This window comes from Penicillium macrosclerotiorum, assembly GCF_028827735.1.
Source record: "Penicillium macrosclerotiorum strain IBT 26536 chromosome Unknown utg000007l_segment0_segment0, whole genome shotgun sequence".
Lineage (NCBI taxonomy): Eukaryota > Fungi > Ascomycota > Eurotiomycetes > Eurotiales > Aspergillaceae > Penicillium > Penicillium macrosclerotiorum.
This window is the reverse complement of record NW_026643086.1, coordinates 608,133-622,499: the sequence shown is the minus strand read 5'-3', so window position 1 is coordinate 622,499 and position 14,367 is coordinate 608,133. Positions and strand designations below refer to the sequence as shown.

Sequence of the window (14,367 nt, the reverse complement as noted above, 5' to 3'; positions counted from 1 at the left end):
GTACGTTTGCTTCAACATGCCATCCGAAAAGTCGGCGAATATCCAAGCCATACATATCTCACGGATCTCGTCCCCTATTTCACTCTCAACACTGGAACTGGAGATTCTCCAACTTATATTTGTCATAAAGCACTCTTCCGGGGTAGTGCCCATTTTCACTCCCGCACAAACAGTGACGCAACACCCATGCCGGTACTGGAAAATGAAAAATAAGCAGAGATTTGAGAAGTATACCGCGGCGGAGAGACGTACCTAGCACACATGCTCACGATGCCCATTTCCTTGTCTTGTCGTTGCATTTCGGCGAGAAGAGTTGCGACCTGTCTGGCCCCAGTAGCCCCAACGGGGTGCCCAAGGGCAATAGCTCCACCGTTGGGATTGACCTTCGCCATATCAAAGCCAAGTTCACGTATGCAAAAAATGGACTGACTGGCAAAGGCCTCATTCATCTCCAGAATGTCGATATCCTTCGTCTCAATCCCAAGGTTCTTGTATAAATTCCGGATAGCAAAGACAGGTCCAATGCCCATCTCATCTGGGGCACACCCTGCGACTTGAGTGCCGGCAAAACGGGCAATGGGCTTCAAGCCGTGAGCTTCAGCCCAGGATCGGCGAGCGAGAATGGTGCTCGATGCCCCATCAGAAATCTGAGACCTGTCGTAAAATTCAATGAACCTTATAGCTTTGAAATGTCGTGAGTTCGCGAATGACCTACGAGTTTCCAGCAGTGCTCAACCCATGCTCCAGAACCGGTTTCAGTGTGGATAACTTCTCGACAGTCACGCCATGACGGACACCTTCGTCACGTTCTACAACGTGAAAGGACACTTCATCAATTCCCTCATTTATGAGCCTTGCCCGAATGGGGACAATCTCATCGGCAAACCGGCCGGACTTCTGTGCTTCGCTTGCCCGGCGCTGGCTTTCTGCAGCGAACTCGTCTTGCTCGCGTCGAGTGATTCCGTAGCGCGATGCGACATTCTCCGAGGTGTTTAACATCGGTAGAATACAGTCTCGTGCATCTTTGATTGGGGACTCTTTCAGGGTCAGGGAAACATCGACGGGAATTCCACGGGTCGCGTAGTTGCGAGACATGCTCTCCACGCCACCGCCGAGACCGACATCGATTTGTCCTGCGAGAATCGAGTGTGAAATATGTGTGATAGCTTGAAGACTACTCGAACATTGTCGGTTGACAGTATGGAAGGTCGTCGAGTTGGGAAAGCCCGTTGCATTGAGGGCCATGCGCCCGGTCTTTGCGAAGCCCAACTCGGCCAGAACATTGCCAATCAGAGCGTCGTTAACTTGGCCTGGCTCGATGTTTGCCCGTTGGACAGCCGCTTGCATGACCTGTTTCCAAACTCAGTTCAAAGGACACGCATATTTTAACATAAAAGCCTTGTTTAGGGGGCACTCACTGGCATCAAAATCTCCTCAGGATAACAATTTTTGAAACCTCCCTTAAAGGCCCGAGCTATGGGACTTCGAACGGCAGAGAGGACAACCACATCGTTTGGTCCTTTTCTGAGAACCTCACCAGCTGTTCTACGGAGCATCTTTGATGAATGTATTGTGAAGTCTGCGTGATGATCTCGTGCCGCAGAGTAGTAGTCGTATACATGGAGTTTCAGACATGTGGGGAAGCGGCCGATGCAGCCGTGGGGAGCACGGAGTCAAGCCGTCCACTCTCGAACTCTCGTGGTGGGGCACTCACACCCTTGGACAATCGTTTCCATACATCTAGAGATTTAACATCATGGTACAGTTATAGAAAAGCGCCGAATGGTCATGCGGTGAAGCATAGGCTTGATAAATTTCCTGCCAAGTACTTCTCTGATCTCGAGATTTTACAGACGTCTGATTGAACCGTTTGGTACGTATAGAAGTAGATCGGGATATATGGTGCAGGTTCTGAATAGAATCATGAAAACAATATTGTATGAAGTGCTATTATACTCAAAAACACCCTATAGCTTCACGGCTCCAGGAGTTGAGGCCACACCTTGGCCTTCAGGACATTCGTTCCCAGCAGTCATCTCCCAACCACGTCCTCGATATCGCGCCGGCCAGATCCCCGATTTTCCAGGGGCCATGATGCCATTAGGATCTAGGCAGTCCTTGATTCTTTCATTAAATTTCATCAAAGCGCCATCGTTCCAATTGTAAGTACCGGCAATTTGATCCATAAATGTCAGATGTGTGCGATATTCACCATATCCTTTCTTCGCCGCATCATCGATCATATCTCGTAAACATGCCCGCGCTCTATGGCGCATATCAGTGTCGTCACGGTTGAACACAATCTCGACAATGAGATGCATTTCACGAAGACCGACGCAGAATGTGGGGAATAAGTCTAGGTCAAAATTCTCGCAGCACTTCCGTGCAATATCCCACAAAGCCTTTGCATCCGGTCCACGAACTGGCGATACGGGGCTAAAGGCGATGTGTGCGCCGTTTGGGTGCCAATTCACCCAGCGCAGTTCTTCGATATCTGGTACCCCAGATGCAATCCGATCCCGGACCCAGAAATAATCATCTGCAGGAAGACTGGCAGGATCAATGCGTCGCGCACCTGGTATCTTCATAAATTCTTTCTCAATGATGTCTAGCTTATACTTGCGGATATCTGGAGGACCATAAGACATGCCGTAGTACAGCCACGAGCAATCCCCAGTAGGGATCTTTTTGGCTGCCTCATGGATGATGTGGTCGGGGACTCGCCCTTTCCCAGAGTAATAAGCACTTCGAGGCTTTCCCTCTAACCCTACTTGCATGCTGATGTGACGTAGCTGGGCAACATTCTCAAGAATCATGGCAATTCGCAGCGGACGAATAATCTCGATCTGGAACGGGCAGAGTGTCAGTAGAGATAGAGTAAGACAACTGTAAAGAACTACTTACAAGCTGAGCGAGATCTTCCTCTTTAGGGAACGTATAGAGCTTTTGACATGGTTAGCGAGTTTCTCATGCTCAGAAAGTGAAAAAATACATAGCTCTCGTAGCCTCCTGGATTTGGCATCAAACCGAACCCCATTTTAGTCACAATCCCCATGTTGGACTGAGAGAATAGTCCACTGTAGCATATTATTAGCATGGAAATTATACTTATTAATGCATAATAATGAAATGCATACTCTGCAGTAGGACCAAACCCGTAAGGAAATAATTGCCAGCTATTGTTGCCCGGTAAAGCTCCCATTCCAGTCCTGATGACCTCTCCAGTTGGTAGAACAACTTCCATTCCGGAATGCATCATCCAGTGATCTCCGTAGGGGGTATACCCCACACCACGATCCAGAGCATTCCCAAGCACCGAGCCGCCTCCAATATCAGGGACGTCAACCCAGAGGTTCTTCAAGCCTCGAGCTTGGATTTCCTCGTAGAGTGCAAAATACGTAACTCCTGGCTCGACTAGGCAAGTGCAATCTTCAGAGTTGATGTCGAGAATGCGGTTCATTCTGCTTCCCAGATCGACTACGACAGCGCCATTCACCCGTGGGGCAGCACCTCCGTAGCCATCTGAGTCGATTGGCATGAGCTTCACGAGAACAGTTGGATGGTACAGAATGAGACGTACAGTTCCGACCGATTGAGATCGGGGAGATGGGGATACGATGCTTGTTTGCCCAGTGAACGATCAACTGAACCTCTTCTGTTGTACTTGGATATACGACCGCTGAGGCCACTAGATCATCTTCGCCTGCTATATGCATTCCGTCGTGTGAATTGGGGTCTGAGGTGGATGAAATATCAGTATAAAATGAAAAGGCGAGCCTATCCAGCACACTAACTCTCCATATACCTAACATATGAGTTTCAGTTAGCCCACTTTTCTTCTGCCCTGCAAAATTCAAAGAAAATAATTATGTGTGTACCATCCGTCAACTAAATTGGTCACGAGCTCCACATGCTCCTTGCCCAATTGACCTCGAAGTTCATCTATGGCATTATGAAATTTGATCTCGGTGACCCCCTGAGGTAACGCAACCTGGGTTCTTTTACTCTGAGCCTTGGTTGCAATGCTCAATATAGCTGACTTGGCTTGTTGGGCCTTGTTGAAGAGCCTTGCCGGGATGCCATTGTGTTTCTCAGATAGCAGCGGCGTTGCAGGAAAATTAGTTTTAGGGGACATAATGCCGTAGAGGAAGAAATACAAATGATTGCGGAACAATCAATCCTTCCTCTGCTCGACGTTCTTATTGACATGAAAGTGAAGAGGGGTTATTCCGCCCCTGTCCTTCTCTATGTAGTGATACAGAGGCTTGGAGCCGAGGTGCGAGCCTGATTGGGCCATATTGACAGAATTATGGATAAGCGAAAATTATTCCACGATATTGTAGGATCTAAGCTGCAGGGATATCTCGCTAAGTTGGCGGGATTCCCCCAGAGGAGGAGGGGGTGTGCAAGCATTCTAGATGTTTAGATGCATGTCGCGCGGAGAAGTGAGGGGAAAGCCCCGCCCGTTGATCTGCAAGTCCAAAATCTTTGAAGTATGGAGTAAGTGCCATGCCCGGAAGAGATCTTTGTCATCAGCCCAAGAATAGTTAGGTTCTCTTGTACCAGTCAATTTAAGTGTCCAAATGGGAACCAGAAGGGTTCTCGCCAGAACTCGGCATTCTCGGGCCAAGCTGGCGACAATCCCGATTCCTTCTCGTCCGCTGCCGATGTTCCTCCCGACGGTAAGATTACAGGTTTCAATACAGACGCCTTACCGTAATCATGACTCTAGGGCTCCTCGTCCAAACTTCCTCGTTGTTGAATTGATTCTTCTTCGCTTCCTCCGTTCAATGCTAAGGCCTCAAAGAATTCACTCCACATGGCTGAGATATGAGACCCCCCTCGGATTCACCCCGCATCTCTCACCCCGTGCCCCCCGACAGAGCACACGGGGCAAATTCTGTTGGGCCTGACTAAGACCGGGAAGGGTTGTGGGGTCGGCTTCCGATGGCGGCAAAAGCCTTTGGGGTTCGCCGCCCTCGCGCTCCGACTTGTGGGGAAACAGGCAGTGGCCAAAGCCGGGTAAGCGTTTTTTCGGCTTCTCTGGATCAGTCCCTAGCCGAAGCTGCTTGCGCGATGGGGCATTGGGGCACTGGGGCACTGGGTCCAGCTTCGTGATCATATTCTTTTTCTTCTTTCCTTTCTTCTCTTTCTGCTGGTTCAGAAAGCACTACCTCAGTGATCCTCGAAGGCTAGTCGACTGCATCATGTCGCGGCCTGTTCCTGTGGTGAAGGCCTTCCGCCCCATCTGGCGGCGGAACTTCTCTGCCTCGACCTCCAAGAGTGCCATCAACAAGCTATGCGGCTCCGCCGAGGAGGCCGTTAAGAACATGAAGGGCCCTGCCACCGTCCTGGTCGGTGGCTTTGGCTTCTCCGGTGTTCCTAACACTCTGATCAACGCCGTGCGTGATCGCCCCGACATCAAGGACCTGACCGTCGTCTCGAACAATGCCGGTATGCCCGGTGCCGGTCTCGGTATGTGTTGACCCGCTCATTTTCTCAGTGGCGCAATGGGCCTGCTTAACTTTCGATATCGGCGAATTGGCACTAATTCAGATCCCGGATATTAGGCCAACTGCTCGAGTCTAAGCAGATCAGCAAGATGATCGCTTCGTTCATTGGCGAGAACAAGGTGTTCGAGAAGATGTATCTGAGCGGTGACCTTGCCCTGGAGTTGACTCCCCAGGGCACCATCGCTGAGAAGTGTGCTGCTGGAGCGGCTGGCGTTCCGGCTTTCTATACCCCCGCGGCTTACGGTACTATTGTGCAAACTGGTGAACTCCCCGTCCGGTACAACAAGGATGGCTCTGTGGCCGAACGGTCCAAGCCTAAGGAGACCCGCACTTTCAATGGCAAGGAATATCTCATGGAAGAATCGATTTTCGGTGACTACGCTCTGGTTAAGGTTCACAAGGCCGACAAGCTTGGTAACTGCCAGTTCCGCAAGGCTATGAACAACTTCAACGAGGCCATGGCCAAGAACGCCAAGGTTACCATCGTTGAGGCTGATCACATCGTCGAGGTTGGCGAGATTGACCCCGAGAGCATCCACCTTCAGGGCATCTACGTCGACGCTGTCATTCAGAGCACCGGTGAGAAGCAGATCGAGAAGCTCACCTTCGCTAAGGACCCCAGTGAGCTGCTTAAGGCTGGTTCTGGTGAGGCTACCGCCCGCCGTGAGCGTATCGTCAAGCGTGCCGCCAAGGAGTTCAAGGATGGCATGTACGTCAACCTCGGTATTGGTATTCCCCTGATTGCCCCGTCCTACCTTCCCGAGGGTGTCGAGGTCGTCCTGCAGGCTGAGAACGGTATCCTGGGCCTTGGTGGCTACCCCAAGCCCGGCGAGGAGGACCCCGACCTGATCAACCCCGGCAAGGAGACTGTTATCCTCGGCCGTGGTGCTTCCCTGTTCGGCTCTCATGAGAGCTTCGGTATGATTCGCGCTGGCAAGATCGATCTCACCATGCTGGGTGCCCTGCAGGTTAGCCAGTACGGCGGTATGTCTTTTCCCCTCGATATTTTCCATTAAATTTATAGATAAACTGACTATCTTCCAGACCTGGCCAACTTCATGCTTCCCGGCAAGGTTAAGGGTATTGGCGGTGCCATGGACCTGGTTGCCAACCCTGAGAAGACCAAGGTCGTTGTTACGATGGAGCACACTGACAAGAAGGGCAACCCCAAGATTCTGGCTGGTAAGTACCCTTGCACCCAGTATTCGTCAAGATGTTCCCATCTAATTCCCTCCCAGACTGCTCCTTCCCCCTGACTGGCCCCCGCTGTGTTTCGAAGATCATCACCGACCTGGCTGTCTTCGATGTCAGCACCACTGAGGGTCTGACCCTGACTGAGTACGCCGAGGGCGTGACTGTTGAGGAGATCCGCAGCAAGACTGCCGCTCCCTTCAAGGTCGCTGAGGACCTCAAGCCTATGCTGTAAATATATTGGAATGCATACACTCAACTAGATGTTTGGGATATGTTGTCGTGTTTTTTGTTCGAGCATGTCGATCTGCATATAGATTGTGAAAATTGAAGTTATATTGTTATCCCAAGTTTCTGCCGAGTATTTATCTTCCCCACAACCCAAATTAGGCTTTCCCATATGAACAAGAAACACTCCATACTCTCTGCAGCAAGGCTTCAGCCTCATACATGACATCACGAGAGATTCACGAGCTTAAGCTTATGTGGGGTCAAACCCACCTGCAGATCCAGTGGTGGGGCTTCCTCCACGAACAGGATGTGGAATGGAATCAAAACCGACAGGGGTGGCGTGGCACCCATTTGATTTATTTGGAAAATTTGCATGATCGACAGAAGCTTGATTATCACGGGCCATCATGATGTATCGCTCCCTGTCGCGAAGTGTCTTGGGAGCAAGGACGGGTTCCGTCCTGAGACGACCCAGCGGGTCATGCTTTACCCGAGCACTAGCCAATGTTGCACAGTCACCTCCAAATAGAAAGCTTCCTCTGTCAGGAGTACGGGTTCTGGATATGAGCCGGGTATTAGCTGGTGTATGTTCGGAGACATCCAAGGAGTGCGATATTGGTATAAGCGTATAAAAAATACGGAAGCTGACAAAGGAGTTTAGCCATACTGTACTCAAATTCTCGGAGATCTGGGGTATGTACCATGGTTCTCATGATTCTTCATTGTTGACCACCATGGAGGCTAATAAGATTTATTCAACAAGAGCGGAAATCATCAAAATAGAACACCCTGTCCGGGGGGATGATACACGCGCCTGGGGCCCTCCCTTCGCAGCCTATACTGATGGCCGCAGTGGCAACGGTGAGAGCGCATACTACCTTTCTGTGAATAATATCTATGTTGGGAGCTTTCTCAAACAAAACTAACCAGACACTAGGTAAACCGGAACAAAAAATCCATTGGCCTCTCTTTCGCCCACCCCGAAGGGGTAGAAATTCTCCATCAACTTGCTCGCAGCTGTGACGTCCTAGTCGAAAACTACCTCCCGGGGTCCTTAAAGAAATATGACCTCGATTATGACTCGATTCACAAAATTAACCCTCGCCTCATATATACTAGTATCACGGGATATGGACAGACGGGTCCGTATAGCAATCGTCCCGGCTTTGACGTGATGGTTGAGGCTGAGTTCGGATTGATGCACCTGACGGGCACACGCGATGGCCCGCCAGTCAAGGTTGGAGTGGCAGTAACAGACTTGACGACTGGGCTTTATGCTTGCAACTCGATCATGGCGGCGTTATTAGCCCGGGCAAATACTGGCGAGGGACAACATCTGGACGTCTGCTTGAGTGATTGTCAGGTTGCGACACTTGCAAATATGGGAGAATCGGTTCTTATAAGTGGAAAAAAAGATTCTGGGAGATGGGGAACTGCTCATCGTATGAATCTCCAATAGAGAGAAACTTTTGGTTCCTTGGATGAAATAGCTAACATAGTTTCTTCAGCGTCCGTGGTTCCCTACCAAGGATTCAAAACTGCCGACGGCGATATCTTTGTTGGCGGTGCAAATGATCGCCTTTTTGGCATTCTGTGTGAAAAGCTGGGTCGGCCGGAATGGAAGCTTGACTCTCGATTTACCACAAACAATGACCGTGTGAGGAATCGTGCGGAGTTGGAGCCTCTGATTGAAGCGGAGCTCGTCAAGCGTACGACAAGTCGGTGGCAGGAAATTTTCGAAGGCAGCGGGTTGCCCTACGCGGCAGTGAATGACATCCAAGGAACAATGAATCATGAACACGGTAGGATGCACTCCTTCCATATCCGGGTAGGAAGCTTTACTGATAGTAGTCTAGTACGTGCGCGTGGTATGGTTCAGTCAATTGATCACCCAGCTTGCGGGTCGATTAAGGTCATCAGTCCACCAGTTAAATACTCCAATGCAGAACCCAGCATTCGAACTCCACCTCCACTGTTGGGTCAGCATACGGATGAGCTGCTTCAGAACGCTGGGTTGAACCCAGAAAAGATTGAAGAGCTGCGAGCTAAGGGGGTAATTGCATAATTACTAGAAATGTGAAATAGATTATAGATCATTATAAAATCATTCGCCAAATGCGATATTTTGACTTGATCACGAACCCCATACTATATCATCTACCTCAAGAAGCAGTTTCTTGCTGAAAATGATAAGCTTTCCGATCATGGTGACTTGCTTGTCTCCAATATCTCTAACCAAAGCGGGAGCAATACTGGATACAGCCATGTAAGTTGTTATTAAAAGATCAATCTTGTCAACGGTGACATTTAGAGTCTAAGACAAAGCGGATACAGCTGGTATTATATGAGACTGCTAAGGGAGGGGAGTCATCTACTGTACGACAGGATTGCGACCATGGTCCACTTCTTTACAGTTGTGAGAACAGTGCGCCCTCTGAGGGTTGGATTCCGGATCCATCCTCGTTGCAAGTGCTACTAGCATGCCGAAGCTAGGCAGTCATCATGGATCCAAAGAGTAATGCCCTCGCGTATTTGAAATTCAGATTCTTACATCTATCAGGCCAACTCGACCGATTTGATACCTGGTCTTCTCTACGCCTCTCACCTGAGTTCCTCAGAGTAGGCCATCTTGGAACCGCTCATCCGGTAATCAAGATCAGGGACGGGGATTGAATGTTATTCTACAACAGGGTTGCATCGGGCCCAGGCAGTTTCACGCCGACGCAGTACAGCACCGGCCAGATGCCCATTAACCCCGTCGGCTTTCCACACGGACCGCCTCTGGCTCGGGTCGGACTCCACTGTTGCAGCTGACTAGCGTGCACGAAGCTACGGGTCAAGTGGATAACGTGGTGTTCACCGAGTGGCTTTTTCCATTCCACGGAAGTGGTCATATACTTTGGGCAAGGCGATTCGTTCCTCGGCGTTGCGACGGCATCGATCCAGCCTTGATGCATTACCGACGGGTCGGGCCCATTGACGGTCCTAAGCTTGTCGGGAAAAGTTTTCCCTTCACGCACATCATCTGGCATGTGGCAAAGAAATAGACGGATGGAGTTATCGGTTAGAACGAAATATTAGCGCGTAAAGACAGTTCGATGCATCTATTGGAGTAGACGCGCAAGCTAGAGCAGCGAGTGTTAAAGACCATCAAGTAAAAAGGAATCAATCGAGTGGACAATTTGACATAAGTATGATCCTTTTAGTACCTAGTCAGACCAGTGCACTTAATATATTCTGAAAGTAGAGAAAGGGCTTAAAGGCCGACAAATGTAAGTATCAGGAGTATGATTGGTACTGGGCGAGAAGGAATTGATCGTCCATATCGGAAATGCAACTCGGATTCAGCTGCGGAAAAAAACCTCCGTTGGAACTTTCCCAGTCACCAGCAAAGATGCCCATGATTGTATCCAAGGAAGGTGGGGCTTCTGTGGCGCCAAAGCTCATGGATGTCTGCATAGCATCCTCGGCCACTGCGAAGTAGAGTTTCTGTAAAAAGATCTTTGTCCGCTGGCCTACAGGGCTAAACCGCGACATTTCATCACATACTGTGATTGCGACCTCGACTTGATGACACCAGCTTCGGTACTGTGTATGCTCTGTCGACTCTACGGCTAATGCCATCAAAGGAATCAGACAGGCTTGAAAAATGAACCAAATTGCATTCCAACAACAGATTTTGTTGGGACGCCACTCTGTCTGGATGCTGGAAATAGATTCTGCTGCGATTTCCCTACAGCGAGAAACGATGGCCTTTTCGTTGGAAGAAAGGCAAAAGAATGGTGTTTTCCGGATTACTGTATCGAGAAGCAAAGGGCGATGTAAGAGAAATCGAATGTTTTGATAGCGCCATTTAAGAACAAGACGGGCATCTTGCAAATCCAGGGCACTCGCACCCGAAGATTTCAAAAAAGAAGGAAGGGTCTCAAACCAAGACACCAGCATTTTATCATAGAACTGTAGTTCATCGTGACTCAGTATAGAACTGACAAGAAGTCGGTCTTGAATGCGATTAATTATCTTGCACAGATGAATATTGTGAATCAAAGGAGAATGAATCGTGGGTTCTGAAGGTGAAAGTTCTCCTCTCTGTTCAAAGTGTTATCAAAATACCCAATTGATTAATTCACTTGTAAGGCAGATCTTACTTGATCATCCAAGATATTACTTGGGAGGTCAATCATCGCCCCGACCGCAACTGACGGTCGCCCAAGTGTCACAGACCCCCACGTGTCTAGAACATAAATTGTCCACCAATTCCTTCTTTTTATTTCTTCTGGGAGGTTAAAATGACCGTGAAAGTCTTCTGGCAACTTGAGATGAAGTCCTAAACCGCTTGCAATGCGATAACATGCTCCTATGATGGCAGATGCCGTGTTCGGCCGGTTTCGAAAGTGCAGATATTGCCCTCCCATAAGCACGAGGGCCTGTAAAGTTTCCAGTCGTCCGTTGCCAAAGCTCTCCAAGGAAAGACATTGCTGAGCCAAATGGTAAAATCGACAATCTTCGTCGGAATCTCCTGGAGAAGATGCAACACTTCCAAGGGCTAGTACCATATTGAGAAGAGCAAGCCAGGATCGGTCTTGACAATCATGACTGGTCAGATACTTGTTGCGAAAACTGGGTTCATGGATTATAGGGGCAAAAACATGGATGGTAGCAAAGTATGCATCGATAAGTCGTTGTTCATCACGGTAGGAGGCGATGCGATTGAAATTTAGCAATGGCATATCCGCTAGTGGTGTTTCAAATACAGAAGGCGAGGACTTCAGATTCATCGGCTTTTGCTCATTGAAGTGTGTGGGCAAGACCCTTGTTAAAGCTCTTATGGCTGCAGCAACTGATGATATGCCCACGAATGATGACTTCTGACCCGTCGACAGAGACAGCGCGTTCACATCATCTTCAACGGAGTTGTAGTCTCTTGATGAATTCTCATCCCATTCAAAGATATCTGAGTCATGATATTGAAGTTTATAGAGTCGATCATTGGCGTCCAAATCGGGCGCGGACTTTACCTTATGAAGAGATGGTTCATCAGGAGAGGTCATTGAAGAGCCCTGTGTGCTAGTGAGAGGAGAAAAGTCACTCTCTGCTTTTGCGCGATCCAAGAGATCTGCTCTGGAGAGCCCTTGAAGGGATTGAACCGAGGAATTTGGAAAGAGAAGTCGTACAATCGACTCATATTCTTTGTTGGTAGCGTTGCTGGCCAAAGTCTTTTGACTCCTATAGATTGAATTATGTCAATCTTGGGACAAATGCTCTGAAATAAGAGGCTGGCTGAACTCACTTTCTTCCTCGTCGGCGATATTCAGGAAAGACACATTCCACATTACAAGCTTGACAGCCCGTACAAGGTTGAGTCCCAACACATTTTGTCTTTCGCCTTCGGCATTCCATACAAGCTTTGGCAACAATGGCACGGCGTCGTTCGGCTGTATTTCTAGTTGAATCACTTTGGTCAATACCCACAAAGGTGTTGAACATTCTGCCTAGTTCTTGGAGTTGAAGGGTTATGGGGTACTCTGTTTCCTCCTCATATGGCGCTTTCTCAATCTGAAATTCTCTCTAGATGGCAATATAGAGATTCCGGGGCCCCGCATGCAGGAACTCAGCTCACTAGTAAAAAGAGCCATATCAATGCCGACTGGGGTGTTGCGCACTGACAATGAACTACCACCCAGCATTATCGGCTGTTGCCGACTTAATTGGCCTACCTCGGCCGGTGCCCCAATTTTAAGCGGCCGTAGCGCATAGCGTTCCTCGGGTTACCCTCAGGACCCCCAACCCTTAATTGTCCAATGCAACCTTTGATGCAAGAATTGCCGATAGCGAGCAACAAGGATTTTTTTTTTCAAAAAAAAAAAAAAAAAAGGTAAGCCCCTTTCATTTTCGACTATCTGCAACGCCAACCCCTGCAGGGTATAGATTTCCTTGAAACCAGTCACAAGGTCCGTGCGTGCCACGAGGAGCCTGCCTATATACCCCGTTGAATGACACACTTTGAATTGGGCCCCAAATTTCAAGCCTTTCTTCGTGGGGCATGATTGGAGGAAAAATGAAACAGATTATGGGGGAAGAAGGGCTCTAGAGCAGAGGAGTGATATGGAACTTATTTCACTCAATAGGTCCACTGATCGGCACGTTCCATTGTATTAAGGGCAGGCTAAACTTCAGCCCCCCGCTCTTTTCTATATTAAACCGGATTTTACGGTGATATCGGGATAAGGGACTCCGACTTTTGTGGATTGAAGGTCCTCAGGAAGGCGAATACCCTTGTGGTGATTGGTGAAACTCTGAATTTGCCTCCGCGGGCCCGAGAACTGTTGATCGGAAGACGGGCATGCTACTTACTGGCAACTTGCGGTATACCGAAAACATATCGTCGGTGAGACCAGTGTACTAACTAAACCCTATAAAGTTGACGATTCATCAGGGATCAACTACATTTCCCAAGAATTCGCAACGCCTCTTTTTCGCAGCGCTGCACTTGATCATATATAATTCCAATTATAATCATTTGATCGTGACAGTGGCCAAAAATGTCCAACGCTTCTGGCGGTTGTGACCACGAAAATATACCTCGGCTGGAGAAATGAAGAAAAAGGAGTAGAGTGAATTGTGCTGCTGTATTGCGCTCGCATAAATCATTATACCCATGGACAAACATGACTTCTAGCCATCTTAGTGAAGTTTTATCACGCAGAAAGCATTAAAATTTATATGGAGCAGCTTCGGATGCATCTGTAAATATTCATAGGATTCTTGTGGCGTACAGAAGGTGGGGAGAGGGGGCTGAGCGGCTACCCAGCGTAGCATTTTGTTGTGCTAAGGCCTAGAAACCCTCCTGAAACATGTGAACCGCTATTTTTAAGCTCTACAAAAAGGACTATCGGTGGAAGAGGAATCAAAGTTCACCAATCTAGGAATCGAAATTTGGGGCATAAATATAAATGAAAGGATCTCATATTCTCGAAAGCGCCTTGATGAGTATCCAAGGCCTACAGACCGCTTTTCAGACATTTTTTCCACCTCTTAGTAGCTGCTTTGGCATATTCTGCCATTGCCACAGCGGTCATGGCGAAGAAGCGCGCGGCAAGTAATAGGGCTGTCAAGGGAGCAACTCAAGTCATCGGACTACTTACAGATCCAAGCTTATTGACTGATATTTATTTTATCATCAATCATTATTAATACAACCAAGTTAGACTATATGAGTAAGCATAACGAGGTAATATCCTTTATTTCTCAACTGAATTTGCTCAAGACTCAGTCGTTGCTCTAAAAATATTCTTATATTTTTATTTAATACCGATTCATTATCGATTATTCTTTTCAAACCTTACTCACAGGTCGCTATCCTGTAAGTAGAGTTATAACAGTAATATGGACCTTTTCTTTGGATATTATGCACGGCGGAAGCGAGAATCTA

General features: G+C 48.4%; 7 protein-coding genes across 7 annotated transcripts; 2 read left to right on the top strand and 5 right to left on the bottom strand.

The window, feature by feature from the left end:
* Positions 1–155: 155 nt before the first annotated feature.
* Positions 156–1,556, bottom strand: N7462_007044 (thiolase family protein; the record flags this gene model as incomplete). The annotated part of the gene is made up of 4 exons (XM_057078762.1): positions 156–195; positions 253–654; positions 716–1,350; positions 1,419–1,556. The coding sequence occupies 4 exons, from the start codon at positions 1,554–1,556 to the stop codon at positions 156–158; spliced, it is 1,215 nt and encodes a 404-aa protein (XP_056931432.1).
* A 411-nt stretch (positions 1,557–1,967) lies between these two features.
* N7462_007043 (FAD-binding oxidoreductase) lies at positions 1,968–3,716 on the bottom strand (the record flags this gene model as incomplete). The annotated part of the gene is made up of 5 exons (XM_057078761.1): positions 1,968–2,846; positions 2,905–2,943; positions 2,993–3,077; positions 3,138–3,522; positions 3,581–3,716. The coding sequence occupies 5 exons, from the start codon at positions 3,714–3,716 to the stop codon at positions 1,968–1,970; spliced, it is 1,524 nt and encodes a 507-aa protein (XP_056931431.1).
* A 103-nt stretch (positions 3,717–3,819) lies between these two features.
* N7462_007042 (vanillyl-alcohol oxidase) lies at positions 3,820–4,135 on the bottom strand (the record flags this gene model as incomplete). Its single annotated transcript, XM_057078760.1, has 2 exons — positions 3,820–3,844; positions 3,879–4,135. The coding sequence occupies 2 exons, from the start codon at positions 4,133–4,135 to the stop codon at positions 3,820–3,822; spliced, it is 282 nt and encodes a 93-aa protein (XP_056931430.1).
* Positions 4,136–5,207: 1,072 nt separating this feature from the next.
* On the top strand, positions 5,208–6,939 carry N7462_007041 (3-oxoacid CoA-transferase; the record flags this gene model as incomplete). The annotated part of the gene is made up of 4 exons (XM_057078759.1): positions 5,208–5,475; positions 5,571–6,497; positions 6,558–6,695; positions 6,752–6,939. 4 exons carry the CDS (start codon positions 5,208–5,210, stop codon positions 6,937–6,939), a joined length of 1,521 nt encoding a protein of 506 aa, XP_056931429.1.
* Positions 6,940–7,669: 730 nt separating this feature from the next.
* Positions 7,670–9,000, top strand: N7462_007040 (CaiB/BaiF CoA transferase family protein; the record flags this gene model as incomplete). The annotated part of the gene is made up of 4 exons (XM_057078758.1): positions 7,670–7,819; positions 7,873–8,377; positions 8,444–8,737; positions 8,792–9,000. 4 exons carry the CDS (start codon positions 7,670–7,672, stop codon positions 8,998–9,000), a joined length of 1,158 nt encoding a protein of 385 aa, XP_056931428.1.
* Positions 9,001–9,616: 616 nt separating this feature from the next.
* Positions 9,617–9,967, bottom strand: N7462_007039 (uncharacterized protein; the record flags this gene model as incomplete). Its single annotated transcript, XM_057078757.1, has 1 exon — positions 9,617–9,967. The coding sequence occupies one exon, from the start codon at positions 9,965–9,967 to the stop codon at positions 9,617–9,619; it is 351 nt and encodes a 116-aa protein (XP_056931427.1).
* A 247-nt stretch (positions 9,968–10,214) lies between these two features.
* On the bottom strand, positions 10,215–11,986 carry N7462_007038 (fungal specific transcription factor domain-containing protein; the record flags this gene model as incomplete). Its single annotated transcript, XM_057078756.1, has 2 exons — positions 10,215–11,024; positions 11,084–11,986. 2 exons carry the CDS (start codon positions 11,984–11,986, stop codon positions 10,215–10,217), a joined length of 1,713 nt encoding a protein of 570 aa, XP_056931426.1.
* Positions 11,987–14,367: the final 2,381 nt, after the last annotated feature.